The following is a 17,045-nucleotide window of genomic DNA, read 5'->3' as shown; positions in this document are numbered from 1 at the left end:
TTGAAAGAAATGTTTAATAAAGTAAACAAATAAATACAGTCAAAAGTCGTTAATCCGGACTCGTCGGGGCGGCGATTCCGGATTATAGATCATCAGTTTAAATCTCGTAAGATGGCATGCAGAAATTCTAAAATTAAAAATATGAAACCGTAATTTATGAAATAAAGAACAATTATGATCTAAAGGGTATCAAAATTTTCAAAAAGAAAAAGCTTAATATTTATTTGTTTACTTTATTAAACATTTCTTTCAATGTAAGTTGTTTAAGTTTTGCTTCGTTTCATATGATAGTACTTTCTCTTTAATTCTATTAAACAGACATAATTTCTTGTTCAGTTACAAAGTTCCGCTGTTCAAGTCCTATAATTGCTGTGTCTAGAACACCGATTAATTTGTCAATCGAAATTTTTTCGTTTTCAATAACCTCTGTCACTTTCTTCGCTATCGAAAGCGACTTTTAATGACGAGGAACTTGTTTTAAATCATATCAAAGACGGAGCATATCGAGATGAAATACTACATTTGGTAAGGAATCATAAGCCAAATAAAATAAAAACATCTGCGCTGAAGATAAGGATAGTGTTGACAGATCAACTTCCAATTCATTACGCGCCCGCCGCGGCGATCCCCCCACCGCGCAGCGTGAAATTGATAAACAGATTTGGGATTTCAAAACATACGTTCGCTTTAGATCCTTTACATATTAACAAATATATATCGGAAATTCTATTTGATATAATCGAAAGTTTAAGCTTACTTTTATAAAATTGCTCTTACAGTCTGCAAAAAATAATAAGCCGGATCCAATTCGAAAATTAAGGAACCACGCAATCATCAACATTTACTGAAATAGATAATTAGATAATTTTAGCTTATACGTCCATTATACATAAAACGCGCACGCGAAAACGTATTCTGCACTTGCGCACACTCATATGCGCAGTCGTAAAAGGTCTTGCGCGCACGCGTAAACGCCTATGCGCATGTGTCAACGCGGCGCATGCGCAGAAAGTTTTTAGTTTTGAGGTCCGGATTATAGATCATTCCGAATTAACGACTTTTGACTGTATTAAGCTTTTTTTTTTTTTTTTTTTTTTTTTTTTTTTTTTTTTTTTTGTGAATTTTGATACCCTTTAGATCATAATTGCTCTTTATTTCATAAATTACGGCTTCATCTTTTTAATTTATAATTTCTGCATGCCATCTTACCAGATTTAAACTGATGATCTATAATCCGGAAAAACCGCCAAAGTCCCAATGAGTCCGGATTAAAGACTTTTGACTGTACAATTATTTCTTTTAAAAAGTTAATGATTTTTGCTTGGTTTAATGACTGATGCAACTAATAAAAAGTTTCATGGTAAGGAACATAGAATGTTTCAGTGCCTCTCATTAAATGTTTTTCTTCATTTTGATTAATCTCCGTTTGCAAAATCAAACAGCTCTTCTGTCATTTTCAATAATTCAATGAGTCCGGATTAAAGACTTTTGACTGTACAATTATTTCTTTTAAAAAGTTAATGATTTTTGCTTGGTTTAATGACTGATGCAACTAATAAAAAGTTTCATGGTAAGGAACATAGAATGTTTCAGTGCCTCTCATTAAATGTTTTTCTTCCATTTTGATTAATCTCCGTTTGCAAAATCAAACAGCTCTTGTGTCATTTTCAATAATTCATTTAACTTCTTGGAAGCTAAAGAGCATTTTATCCTTTACGATCAGCTACAGTTATAAGATCATCTGATTTTTCATTCGTTATTTCTCGATTATCATTCTCAGTTAATTCTTTGACGTCTCCTTCTGCCATACCAGAAAAGCGTTTATTGCTAATTGCTTTTGCAATTTGTACAGTTTCTTTGCCTTCATTTTCAAGAAGTGGAAATTCTTTAAAATTAATGACGACTTCTGACCACTGCTGATACCAGGAAGCATTCTCTTTTGATGTATACTGAATTGCTTCCAGAATACATTATCTTATTTGGAGAGATGCAAATATGCCTGGCATAATAGGCTTTGAATGTTTTATGATCTTTTGGTTCATTGTTTGGATTAAAGAAGTGGTGGGAAGAATAAAACTTGTACATATGGATAAGACATTATGAGGTCTTCAGCGTTATGTTCTGGAACATTATCATGAATTAAGAGCACTTTAAAGCTGAGGCTTTGCTGTTCAAACCAGTCATTTAAAAGAGCTTTTATTAAAACATCGTATCTATCCCACCTATACACAATGGACAATTTCTAAAGGTATTTTAGATTAATATATGTGCAAAGGCTTGCACATGAAGTTACATGATGCATTTCCAGAAAAAAAGCAAAGTGAATCTACCCTCAAAAGCTTTAAAAGTAACAGCAACCTTTTCTGTCTTTGTAAGAAAGGTTCATTGTCCCATTTGCTTATAAAATAGGCCTATCTCATCTGCACTGAAAACTTGTTGCAGAACATAAACCATTTCTTCAATGAATTTAAAAAATTGGGGCTTCATAATCTGTGCTTCTTTGACTGCAAAGCCAGCTTTTTCCTGAAGCTTTATGTTGTGCAAATGAAAATGGAGCTTGAAGTTCTCACACCAAGTTTTGCATGCTTGAAAATCAATTTCCTATGACAATTGGCCACCTTTATTTAAAGCAGAAGAAAGCAAATCTAAAGCTTTGTTTCACAAAGCAATACTGTCCACTGCTGAGCTTTTTTTTTCTTTTACTTGATTATCAATCTAAGCTATTAAGAATTTTTTGTATTTTTTAATTGCAGAATTTTTTTAACTTGAGTGTGGCAAAGTATCACTTGAAGCTTTGATGCTAAGCTAAATCTTTCTTTTCATTTAATTTTGCATAATTTTGTGCATTATCATTTTCATTGTTGCTGTTACATGTCACATTATTATTTTTTTAATTTAGAGAAATACAAATAGAAAAGTTGAAAAGGATAAATATGTTGTTAGATCCCTCAGTTAATGGAAATGAAATTGTTTAACTCAGCCTGGGTCATTCAACTAGCAAGCACATGTTGCCTGGATCACTAAACTAGCGAGCATATGTGTACTGTCAGGATGCAATTATTTTCCTCTAGATAAAGCAATAGATGTTAAATATTGCACAGCATTTAGAGTTTGCCCTTTTGTATCTGAATTGGTATTAATTGCTGTAGGTTTTCTTCTTTAGTGTCAGGAGCATGTATACTTCTGAAACATTCCATCATGCTGTTATGGAATTTTATTTTACATGAAACATTCTTTTTTTTTTTTTTTTTTTTTTTTTTTTTTTTTTTTTTTTTCATTTGGCAGGGCAAAGGAATTAATGTGTGATGTTTCATTGCCTATCTGTTTGGGAATATATGGGGAGGACCAGCAACTTAATTTTTTCTGAGAAGGGAATGGCAAACTAATTAGTTATTGATTTCATCCCTGAGAATGTTATCCAGAGTGCATCACAGGGTTAAACTGATATTTCACCTGTGAGTAAGAAAAGGTATATGTAAACAGTTAAACTTTGTGAGAGAATTGAATCCACATTCTTGATTTCAGGTATGCTTTCAGTCTGCTAATCACTGTTTGGAGTGACTCTGGGGTTTATCTGAGCTAACAGAGTCAGTTCCTTTTGTTGAGTAGCTCCGCCATGCCTGCAGTTCAGATTTTTCAACTTGCTGCCTTATGGGGAAAAACTGGTTTCGGAGATTGGTCGGCTACGTCAGCTGTGTCCGTTAGCTCAGATAAACCCCAGTGGGAATGGCCCTTTAGAGAACTGTTAAAATATAATCTTACAACAGCCTTTCTATTTCTAAGAGCTATCTCTCAAATATAGATGCATTTCAGCCATCTCAAACAATTTACTTCATGAATGATAATGACAAAAAGAAGTCATTTGCAACATTTCAGTCTATTCAACTGAATCATTGATAGTCTTATGAAGTGGAGGGCCCATATTCTCTCAACCTTTGGGACCTCCTCTACTTAAGACACAATATATTTTCTATTTAAAAAAAAATTAATTTATAATTTGGGTACCTGTTGTAATATGACTTGTATGGCCGTATAAATCTGCATCTGAACGTAGCAATGTATTATGAAACTGAGAGGATAAATTCATGAATATTTTTTTTTAAATTCCTACTTACCTATTATAGATTTTCTACATAAATTTTCAAATTATTCTATATTTCCATTATTATACCTGATATTTTAGTCTCATTTGTAAGAAGCTTAATTTGTGTGTATTCAGTTTAAAAATGTGTTAGGTTTTAAATTATTTTTAAGATTGTAGGGTTTTCGTTATTTTGCATAACAAATTATTTTAAGAGTTTACTTTTCCTGTTTTCCTTTACTTTGTTCCTCATTTCCTCACCAGGATGCAAATTTAAAATTAAATGAAGTGTGTGTTTAAACAGGTGAATCTTGTAGTTTATTCAGAGCGTTTTTTGCTAGCCAGCACACGTTACGAGTCTGTCCTTGCTGTTATGCAGAGTTGCTAATATGCCTTTTTGGTCATTTAATAAGTATAATGCCGGGTAAGTTGTTGAGTCAATCTAGTTAGTCTTAACTTAATTTATTAGTCCAGCACTACTCTTTACTCTTTTGAATTTATTGTGTAACAATTCTTAAGTTCCACCACAAGTTGTTGGTGTTATTGTAAGCACAATACATGCCTTGCCGTTTCAGAGTTTGATGAATAATAAAGGGTTATTTTTACCCTTCTTCTGTGCTGGTACAGTCAAAAGTCGTTAATCCGGACTCGTTGGGACTTTGGCGATTCCATATTATCAAATTTTCCGGATTATAGATGATTAGTTTAAATCTGGTAAGATGGCATGCAGAAATTATAAAATTAAAAATATGAAACCGTAATTTATGAAATAAAGAGCAATTATGATCTAAAGGGTATCAAAATTTACAGAAAAATAGCTTAATATTTATTTGTTTACTTTATTAAACATTTCTTTCAATGTAAGCTGTTTAAGTTGCTTCGTTTTATGTGATAATACTTTCTCTTTAATTCTATAAACAGACATCATTTCTTGTTCAGTTACAAAGTTCCGCTGTTCAAGTCCTATAATTGCTGTGTCTAGAACACCGATTAATTTGTCAATCGAAATTTTTTCGTTTTCAATAACCTCTGTCACTTTCTTCGCTATCGAAAGCGACTTTTAATGACGAGGAATTTGATTTAAATCATATCAAAGACGGAGTACATCGAGATGAAATACTACATTTAGTAAGGAATTATAAGCCAAATAACATAAAAACATCTGCCCTGAAGATAAGGATAGTGCTGACAGATCAACTTCCAATTCATTGCGCACCATGACGTCCCCGCCCCCCCCGGCTCCAGAGCAGCGTGAAATTGATAAACAGATTTCGGAATGGTTAGAGAAACAAAGGATATGCCTTTATCCATTTTTTGCAGTAATTCCACTTTTTGTTTGATGGACATCGAAACATACTTTCGCTTTGTAGATCGTTTGAAATTCTATTTGACATAATCGAAAGTTCAAGCTTACTTTTATAAAATTGCTCTAACAGTCTGCAAAAAATAATAAGCAGGATCGCATATTTCACAAGTGCACATCTGTGTAGCCACCGAGGGTGTGGCTTCTAGGATGGACCAATGGGCATCCAGTAATATTTCTGTCATGTCACATGAACTTTTGTCGCGTGCAATTTAAGCAAAATAGTTGAAAATATTTTGCCTCACAATTTTCTTTCCAAAATAATTAAAGCATCGTCGATTTCTTCTGAAAATTTTCATTGCGAAGTTAGATCAAATATAAGCAAATGTGAAGATTTCACTACCTGATTGAAAGAATTTTAAATAAATACAAACACATTTGGGATACTCCGCAAAAATATCCATGTGAAATATTACTTAAAAAGTGGTAAATAAGATGAAGAAGGAAATATGTGATAAACATTTGAGCCCAAATGCTATCTTTACATAAAACTATGCATATGAGAAAAATATTTACACCAATTATATATGTATATAGAAGTCAGCACTTTTTATTGCAGTCTATATGAAAAAATATTTTTAAAAAAAACTATACACTTGAATTTTCTTAATCCACAGGTGTTAAGTAAATGCGTAATATTCGAGGCTAATTATACCTTGAGTCATTTTCTCGATGTAAAGAGAGATAATATGCCGTGAACATCAATCCAAATATTAATGCGTGATAAAAATCACGAAAGTGAAATGTCAGCGATTAAATTAAACTCATGAAATGAAAGCACTACCAGATTTTCTTGTACTACGCTATACATTTTTTACCGTTAGCATCACAAGAGCAACAGAAGCTCATTGGTCCATTTTCGAAACTCCTCCCTCAGTGGCCACGCTGATGTGCACTTGTGAAATATGCAGCTGGATCCAAATCGAAGATTAAGGAACAACGCAATCTGCAACATTAACTGAAATAGATAATTAGATAATTTTAGCTTAGCTTATACCATCCGTTATACATTAAATGCGTATGTGTAAACATATTATGCGCATGCGCACACGTGTATGCGCATGCGTAAAAGTATTACGCATATGCACATGCATAAAAGTATTACGCGCATGCGTTGACGCATGAGCAGAAAGTTTGTAGCTTTGAGGTCCAGATTATAGATCATTCCGGTTTATGGGTGCCCGGATTAACGACTTTAGACTGTATTATTTATGCCTGTGGAAGAAGTCGCAGGTTCCTTAGTAGGATCTTTTAGAGTTTATGTTACCAAAGAGAGTACGATCCTACAAGATGTTTAAAGCAGATAATAAAGTTAATTTCTGACAATGAAAAATTTACTTCAAAATTATATTTTTCATTGAACTTTCTTTGCATTGATCTTTCCCATTTTCATTAATGTTTAGTACCCCTCTACTTTCTTGTAATGATTATTTACTTATGTTATTTTACTATTAAATTACTATGATTAAGGTCCTAAAAGTATTTTATTTTCAATAACTGCTTTGAATCATAAAAGTATCCATTATGTAAACGGAAAAATGTTTAAGCGTGCAGAGTGAAAATTAAGTTATGACCTCCTACTGATGCAAATTTATGTTTTTTTTTTAATTGGTATAAATTATATAATTATACTCTACACAAGTTAGGTGCAATGTTATCTGTACTTAATGTACTAATGATGTTTTAAATAAATATTAATTTTTATAGACCACAGCTACAGTTGATACATTCTGATGCTGAACAACTTTCAAGTATGATATCTTTTACATCTGCATTAGCAGAAAATATAAGCAGCAAAGTTAAGCAACTTGACGTGACAAGAGTAAGCTATAATTTATCTTTCATTAAACATTTAGTTATAAGAGACTGATATTTTCATAAATATTTATCGATCAAGTTTTAACTAATTCTCAGTGTTCACTTTTGTGACATATTGTTAAAATAATTTTTGTACCTATTTTTGAACCTATGTTAATGATGTAAAAACTGGAATTTGAATATTAATGCTATCTATTTTTTTCAAAAAAAAAAAAATAAATAAATAAATAAATAAAAAAAATAAAGGCCTGCAGCAGTAAATTTTAAAAGGAACTAATAAAGAAAAAAAATTGTAAAATGTTACCTTTGGTGCCCATAGTAACCTATTGTAACTGATTTCTTCTGATTATAGTATTGCCAGCAGAAAGACAGTGACATTTGACTGTTGCAGATACTTTGATTACTTTTGTGATAAGAGACATTTATTTCTATAGAATATAAAGATGTCTTACACTTCCTGGAGACTACAGTTAACTCTAGGTTAAATAAGTCCTGTCTTTAAAAAAACAGAAAAATTTGTTTATTGGGAACCAATATGAAAATTTCTGTTACAATGCAAAAGAATCTATGTGAAAAGAAAAGAAAAGAAAAAGACCATAGGTTTAAATGTAGCAGGGTGGCAGATCATTTTGTCAGATGAACTCTACCAAAAGGCAAAAAGTTCTAATCAACTTTTTTTTATACAAGTTTGAAATCAGTGACATTTTTAAAATCCTGTTTTAGATATTATTCTTTAATACCATTTGTAACTTAGTCTCTTTATTTTCAATGATGTTTATTCTGCCATTATTGATAATGTATTTTTGTTTTTAATATAGATTTAATTTAGATAACTAAAGGAAGTTATTCTCCATCTTATTTTGCTTGAAAATGTAGATAAATTATTAATAATATTTTTATGTTAACTATAACATGGGTTATTCTGAATTTTTTTTAATTACGCTTGGATTAACTGTAGTTTGAGTTAACTACAAGCATTGTATTTACTGTTACCTCATCAGGAGTTGAATGTAATTTTACATGGAAGTGTGTGTATATTTTCTCTTTTCTCATAATTCATCTGCAAACAATACCAATTTGAAAAATTCTAGGAACTATTCATTCATGTAAAGAAATCAATATTTTGAGTTTTGAGAATTAAGGTGAAAACCAAACAAATAAATCAAGTTTCTAAATCATGGACAGGAAGACACTTGAGTAAATACGGTATTGCTTTTTGGAGATTCTTAGTAAATTTAGATTTAGAAATAACATTTACATTTTAAAGGATTTTTTATAATTTTTAAATTATAATGTTGTAAACTAAGCTCTGATTTTTTTAAGCCATTAAAGATTTTACATTTTGTGTGCTTGCCAGTTGCTTGAAATTTAATAATAAGCTTTTTATAAGATATTGTATAATTTATTATATAATGAAAAATAATATGTAAAACTGAAGGGGGGGGGAATCTTTTTTTTTAATTTTTAATTTTGTAAAAGGTGAGGGAAAATGTAACTTTTTTTTTAACTGCCTCTTTATATGGTAGAAAAGAGAAATAATTTTTTTCCTAATTGGTTAAAAATATACAGTGCAATAGTTAATGCATTAATCACTTAAAATTAAGTTGTAATTTTGATTTTATTAAAAGTGTCTAAAACTGTCATACTTATCAATAATTCTTTTCTTTCTTTTTTATACCACAGAGTAGAGTTACAGAATGCATGCAAAGAGTGGAAGATATTTTAGATTTAAAATTCTGCACGGATGGTGTGCAAACAGCTCTGCAGAATGAGGACTATGAACAAGTGAGTTTTTATATAGTGTCAAAATTTCTTTCCCAAAAATTTAGGGTGGAAATACAAAAGAATATCTACAAAATGTGAAATGTTATATGCCTCACAGTGTGCTTAGATTTGTTTAAATAATAACTGTACTTCTATTATGCTTTTTTTATTCAGCCTTTTTAATTAAATAACACCATATTTATTAGTCCAAATTGGAAATTTGCCTAGAAAAACTATTGTTTTCGTTTTGCGATTTTTGCATTGAAACCTTTAAAAGGCTGTTTCACTTTTCAAATTGTTGTCACCAACTATTATCGCCCTGCATTATATATGAAAAAATTAAATAGTGAAGAAATCTACATAAATATTTATATGTTTCTTGCATTGTGATAAAACAATGGTACCTAGAGCCATCAAAATTTGACTAACATAATCTTCCATAGAATATGGGCATGTGGGAGCCCTAATTTGAATTTGAAATTTGTTTTATTATTGATTTCATATTTTGTAACACTTCAATGAATTTTTGATTAAAAAAACGATTTCAAAGTGAGAAATGGCAACATTGTACAGAAAAAAACATTTTTATCTCCAGCGCGTGAGACTGCGTGTCAGAAATTCTAAAGATGTGCTCAATTTAAAATTATTTTGCGATATTGCTCTTGAACTGAATTTTATGTTTTATGTGCAAAGAACATGATATTTAATAAATAAAGGTAACACACAGAATTTAAAAAAAAAATGCCTTTAGAAGTAATTTAAAATCTGAAACCTTTCAGATTTTTTTTTTTTTTTTTTTTTTTAATTATTAGCGCCAGAGGTGCTATTAGTCAGAGACCTCAGTTCTTTATCTATATCACTTTTCATATATGTTGTAACTTGGTAAAGTGTAAAATATTTGTCTTTCAAATCTGCACCATTAAATAATGAAGAATATGTATGTAAGTTCCTCACATTCTAGGAAAACGATGTCACCTGTATCTGCCAAATTTTGAACACACATAGTTCTCCACTCAAACCTGTGCACCTTAAAACCTTAATTTTGATTTTGTATTATTTATTTTCTATTTTGGTCAAATTTAATGAATTTTTGGTTAACAAACTCAACAATTTAAAAACGAGTAAGGGTAACACTGATGAAAATCAAACCAGACTGTTCCGACCGTTCAAAATAGAACCAGACTTCGGCGTGTCAGACTGTTCAGCAAAATGTGAGATATTTATCTTTCAATTTTAATAAACAGGCTTTGTTGTTTAAAAGCAATGTGTTGCCACTGCCTGAAATAAAATACTTTTATCTTTCATTGACCAACATATTGTCATTCGGTGAAATTTAAGATATTTAACTTTTAAATTTAATCTGTTTAAACTTAAGTAGCTAACTGAGTTTAAAAACAATAAACTCAGTTCTTAAGTATATGTTTTCTACTTTTTCAGCTGTTTGATTCAAATAAAAATGCATTTAAATCACAAGAGGACAAATTAGGAATATGAAATAGTTTTATGAAATGGCACCAGCTGGACTTATTAAAATCATTATATATATCTTTTTTATGATAGCTATTTAAAGCAGCTGGTTGCACAACCAGCTAGTTTCATAAAACAACTGAGCTGTTTAAAGGAAATGTGTTGCCACTGCCCAATAAAAAGTATTTTCATCTTCCATGTCCCAATTTATTGCCATTTGACAAAACATAAGGTACTTAATCTTTAAAATTTAATGTGTCTGTTACTGATTAACAAACTTAGCAATTAAAAAGCAGCAAATGTAGTTCTTTATCTCTGTTTTTAATTACTAGCTACACCTGTGGACTAGCTAGTAATTACTAGCTAGACATTATATATTTTTACTTTTTTTATAATTACTATTTTAGATAGCTGGCTGCCTAAAATAGCTAGTTATTTGAAAAGTGAAATGAACCACAAAAGTGATTCTACGCAAAAGTCAGTTTCAAGACTAATAGCCCTCTGGACTAAAAAATGTGTGGCAACACTTTACAGTGTGTCAGGAATTCTAAAGATATGTTGTTTTAAAAAATATTAGGATTTTGCTTATGAATATTATGTAATGCAAGAGTGGGAAAAAGCATATTTAGCAATAAAGTTAAAAAGGCAAAAAAAAAAACGTTATATCAGCAGGAGTGAGTCTAAGAGCAGACTGGTAAACTCAATTATCAGGGCAATGTGATCGGTAAGAGCATAAAAAAACTGTAACAAGTTCTGTTGTGCAAAGTTAAAATAGGAAAAATTTCAGATTTTTTTAGAGTATACTCTCAATTATCCAGGCTAATGGCAGGGAAGCAGGGTTTGGATAGTCGAAAAGCACAGATAATCCAAACTATTGTTAATTTTCATGCATATTGTACGTGTTTAATTCTTTAAAAAGTCAGTAGTTTTGCTTTTGAGAATATTTAAATATTTGTTGAATTTCAGTGTATATATTTTTTGAAGTTCTAATTTTTTGTTTAACAATATCATGAAGAGTTTGTGCATCAATTCCATATTCTTCTACAAGCTTAGTTATTGATTTGGCATGTAGTCTGGCATCTTTAATTAATGTAAGTTTTTTTAATGTTAAAATACTTTCCTTGTGCTTAGTACTTGTAGCATGTTCTTATTCATTTTTTAATTCTAAAATTTTAAATCAATTTTTAAAAATGAATTTTTATGAGAAAGTATGCATGAAAATACAAATGCAGCAATTTTTAGAGCTTGCTTGAATTGCCACATCTTTTTTTTTACACACTTTTGTGCATAGCATTGAGTATGCATGAATGGGCACCACTAAACACATATAATCCACAAATTGCCTGATAATTGAAAATACTCTCTATTACTGAAATCATTGTTAGGTCAACAGTTATGTTAAAAAACAGCAAAATGCATCCCCCCCCTTTCTCAATAGTTCAATCTATCAACTGAAATGCCATTAAATTTGGTAAGGGAGACTGATGATGATATGTGAAAAAAGATTCTGTAAGAATTAGTTCCAAATTTGCTGATAGGTGACACCGTGGTGCTGTTGTAGTCTACACAGCTGAGAATTAGACAAATGAATAACAAAGAAGTTTCAGTGCAAAACGGCATTAGTGCAGCAACTGAATTTTCCAAAAGGGTTATACAGATATGTTTCAGTGCTCCATAGCACTTTATTCAATAAAAGCACTTCCTCAGCAATAGGTGTAGACCTCTTTCAATGACCATCCATCTCACTAACAACACACTGCATTTTGTATACAGTTTTCTCAATGGCCGAACGTAGCACATTCAGCATAACCCATGATATGTTGTCCTTAAATGCCATCATGATCAGGACCTCACCAAGCATTGGACTTCATATAGCCCCACAGGAAAAGTCGCATAGAGTTAGCTCTAGGGAGCAAGGTAGCCAAACAAGTGAAAAAAGTGATTTATGACCCTTCCTTCTGTAAAATTATTTCACAACAGCCGCTATACCAATAGACCAAATGTGCAGTGGTGCTTCATCCTTCATGACAATAAGCAACTGCCTCTGTGAAATTGTGGAATGACAAAATTTCAGAATCACTCACTGTATCATGATATCTTTGCATGGTGATGATATGTCTCTGTGGTCTTGTTGGAATAATGTTCTAAAACAAAATGGTCCAATGATGAAATTTGCTATGAGACCACAGCAAGCAGCAAGCAGTGATTTTTTTTTTTTTTTTTTTTTTTTTTTTGAATGAAGTGAGATTTCTGAGCTGCACTGAGTTGTTTAGATGCCCAAATTTGAGAGTTATGAATGTTAAGTCCCATTTAGGTGAAAATTGGCCTCTCCTCCCCACAGAATTTTCCACGGCAAGCATTATTGACCTCTATCCTGGCAAGATGCCACCCATTTATTATAATCATTATGTTTTAAGGCCTGCATATGGCTGATCTTGTATGGGTAGAAATGGAGAACTTTGCTTAACATTTGCCATGCTGCTAAAAGATTTAAATCCAGTTGTGCTACTCCTCAGGCACTCCTTCTACCATCAGTGGTCTCATTAGTATTGTGAACTTTTCTGTCATGACATCAGTAACTGCCTTATCTGACCTTTATCAGATTAAATTGCTAAGATCCTCTTTCTTCAAACTTCTTCATCACATCTTCTAATGCATTAATTGATAGAGGACCTTTATGTTGATTGGAATGACTTCTAAATACACAAAGAGCAATTGTTGCATTTAAGTAGGGAAGATACAACAAATGACACATGCTGAGACAAAGTGAGATGCATATTGATTCCAACTATAACATTTGGAATGTCTATGATGTTTTTCACTTATTTTTATGTATTGAATTACCGTCCCTGCTGTTGTTTACTTAATCATGCCTTTGAATTTAAAATTTTACCTGTGTTTCATACTCATTTTCAGCTGCGTAGACTAGAACAGGGCCAATTTACTCACTATCTGTGAATTTTTGAACAATTTCATTTTTCCCATGCCATTATTAGTTTCTGTACCAAATGTAGTGCGACTGCAGCCAATAGATTGAACTGTAGTTAGTTCTGTGTAGTGTCAATTAAAAAAAAAAAAAAACCCTCTTTATATAGTCTCTCATAACCAGCATATAATTAACTGGTAATATGAAAATAATGCAACTTTTGAAGGTCTGAATTTAAATATGAAATTGAAGGCCATGAGATAAAAGGATATGTAATGGGCTAAATGTGATAAACTTTTGTGTTATGTTTCTGCTGCCAAGTGTAACAAGTCTTATCCAACATGAACTTTAAAGATATTTGTCCATGAATTTCAATTCACATTGAAAGATGCTATATTTAATTGCTTTCCTGGAAAGTTGTAAAGAACATTACATTATGTTACTATTGGTGTAGATAGGGATATATGATCATGTTTGTAAATGATATATTTATAAATGATGAATATGCATTTTAGGTTTTAAAACATGTCCAGACATCATACAACATCATGGATTTACATGTTCAGAGAATGTGTTAGTGAAGAGGAGGGACAGGCTTTGGTAAACAATCTGTTCACATTACACTTTCTCGATATTACAATGAAATAATCAGACATGTATGGGAAAAGAAAAAAGATGATGAAAGGAAGGAGAAAGAGGGAGATATTGTAGATATCTAGAATGTAAGAATTGTATATGGAAGGAAGCTGATAAAGTATTGCAGACATTTGTAAGATTTGTCAAGTAGTATTTGTCTGTTTCAGCACATGATGATATGAAACTTTATCGTGTATACAGTGAATTTTAAAACTCTGGTGGCAGTCTTAAAAGCAAGCCAACATTCACCATCACACTGAGAAATCGTAATTTTCATGTCATAATATACAAGGTAATTTAAAAGGTTATTTAAGTTTGCTTCTCTGAAATATAAAATCATATGCATGTGTTTTAATTTTAAGTAATCTGTAGAACTTTCTGATATTATTTATTTAACCACATATGAAAGGTTACAAAACATGACGAATGGATTTTGCATGCTGCAATTCATACAGATGGCGTTACAAAACATAAACAAGTTAGTTCTAGAAATGTCTATTCAATTATTCAAAAAATTCCTTATCCAGAATTACAAGGATCTGTTCTGTCAATTAAAAGAGATTTTACTGGATGTGTGTGTATTTGAGTATTAGCTTAAACCTTAGTAAGCCAATTTACTGTAAAATTTTTAGATAATTGATTGAAAAATTGAAGAAATTAGTTGAATTAAATTTTACTCAAAGTTAGATGAAGATTGTTACATAATTCTACCCAATAATTAAAATTTCAAAATTCTAGTTTTATTTCATAGCAATAGGAAAAGTAAATATTCTTTTCAAAGTATATAAACTTGTTTTAGAAGTTATTCTCTGTATTGAATTTTATCATAATTAACATAGTTCTGAAAATATTGTTATTTAAAACTATGCCATTAATTCTTAAAATTTCAAAATGTTTTGGAAGGGAGAACAAAAAAGTAAGTTTATGTTGCTAATTCATAACCTGTTTGATAGTGAGCTTTTCAAGATATATCAATTTTTAAAATAAAATGCTAGATAGGTCTTGTAAATATTTATTTTAAGTTTAAATAAAAATATACAGTTTTCTTTCAATAAGCTGTATATAATAGCTCTGGTAACTAATTTTAATTTATGTGTCTTGTAGGCTGCTGCTCATATTCACCGTTTTTTAAGCCTAGATCAAACAGTGCTGAAAAGATCTGCTGCTGATAGCAATGAAGGTAAAATTTATTAACCCTGTGAGTGGTGCGGTTTTGGGATCTGCTATGAAGATCTGTATTCAGACAGCCTTTATTCACTAAATTTGTGTATTTACTTATTTTGGTTTCTATTTTCATAAACTTACATTTATTAAGATGTCCTTTTAATTATTAAAGGAAGTAAGAAAGCAAAATATCTTAAATTATAAGCTAATATATACCAAGTGACAAAATATATCATGACAGAATAAAGCCAATCATGGCATTCAGAGGGTTTAATCTATTGGTTTGACTTATTATTATTTCCAATTTTTAGTGATTCAGGTTTGTAGTGTAGCAAGTAGATGAAGAATGTATGTTAAACAGTTTCATGCTGTTTCATTTTTTAAAAAAAATTATTCACATTAAAATCCAAAAAGTCAAGAAGGGTGAATCATAGTATAGAAAATTTAATTTGCTTCCTTTTGTGTAGCAAATTATATGAAAATATTGTCATATGGGAAATATCATTATTTTCTGCTTATATTTGCTTTAGAGAAGCAATCTGTTGATTATATGCACATAATTAAGAATTAAATTCATTAGCACAGGTACTTAAATTAATTGTTGATGAAGTAGTAAATAAGTCCTAACTTTGTTATATTTTTATCATTAATTATTATTGCTGATTATCAGTGTTTGTTCAGCTATCAAGTGTTGTAATAAAGCATTGTAAATACGTCTTTTATTTGAAAATTGTATCTTCATTCAGGGTGCCCTAAAACTGTTGATATGCTACAGCAAAATATGTATACATTTGATCTATGTAGAAAGGGAAAAATGATCATTTTTTCCTTTAATATTAAAGGCATTTCGAAATTTTACCAGTTGTTGTGGTATTGAGCTTTTATGACTCATGGATTACTGCTCGATATTGTTATTTGAATGATTATGCTTTAGGCTTACCTCTGTATTCTCCTGAACTATTTACTGTTTGTTTCATATGTAAGAACTGTTATTCATTTTCAACTTAGATGCAATTTACAATCTTTTAAAAATTTCATCTTTTATTGCGACTAGTTTTTGAATTATTTATTATAAGGAAACGAATCCCTTAACACAGGGAAATGAGCTATTATGAGTGTAGTTTTACATGAATATTAGTGAAAGATGATTTCTGTATCTTTGAAATACAATGATGTATTTGCTGGGGGGGGGAGAACTGACCATTCACATGTGTATGTTAGATAAACTGAACTATATTCTGTTGCAGCACAAATATATAGACGATATTCTTTTGCAGCTCAAAAAGCGGTAGCACTGAGAGCATTTTTAACCTTCCAGTAAGCGCGTATGAGCAAAATTTACAACAAATTCAGTTTTTAATATACCTTTTTCGCATATCGAAGCTGAGACGTTTGATGGTCATTTCTATTCCTCCTTTCTACCCTTCCCCACATCATGGAATGTGTCAACAGGAAGTCATTTGACTTTTTTTTCTAACTGGGCTTTTGTGCTACGTGGCAGCTTTTTCATAAAAGTTTTGACACGCACGTGGTCGTGTTTTAAAATTCGGAAAATATTTTTTTCAAATATTTTATAATTTTGTGTTATTAATTGCAATATATTATTTTAATATGAATACATTTGACTCTGTAAATTTTATATCGGTTTTCATGGCAAAAAAATATGTGCAACCAGCTGATTTTGCTCGGATTCTTCAAGAATATCTGATGAAGACAAGGAAACCTTTGGATGGGAGAACAATAGAGATTTCTATTCCTTATTTTCTTTTATTTCTATTTTTTAGAAATAAATAGAAACATTAAAGTTAGTTTAAAGTGCGTTTTCG

The 17,045-nt window shown here is 30.8% G+C and overlaps 1 protein-coding gene across 4 annotated transcripts in view; it reads left to right on the top strand.

The window, feature by feature from the left end:
• Window positions 1-17,045, top strand: part of Cog4 (conserved oligomeric Golgi complex subunit 4) — a 157,406-nt gene that overhangs the window by 34,806 nt on the left and 105,555 nt on the right. For all 4 annotated transcript variants that reach the window (XM_085821833.1, XM_085821831.1, XM_085821835.1 and 1 more), the window contains 3 exons: window positions 7,152-7,266; window positions 8,946-9,047; window positions 15,160-15,235. In XM_085821833.1, the coding sequence (XP_085677959.1) occupies window positions 7,152-7,266; window positions 8,946-9,047; window positions 15,160-15,235 (293 nt within the window). The remainder of the gene's footprint in view (window positions 1-7,151; window positions 7,267-8,945; window positions 9,048-15,159; window positions 15,236-17,045) is intronic.

The sequence above is a fragment of the Stegodyphus dumicola genome, chromosome 8 (genome assembly GCF_044657685.1).
Source record: "Stegodyphus dumicola isolate Sdum_Otavi_A_Nest chromosome 8, ASM4465768v1".
Taxonomy (NCBI): domain Eukaryota; kingdom Metazoa; phylum Arthropoda; class Arachnida; order Araneae; family Eresidae; genus Stegodyphus; species Stegodyphus dumicola.
This window is presented reverse-complemented; position numbering and strand designations above follow the sequence as displayed.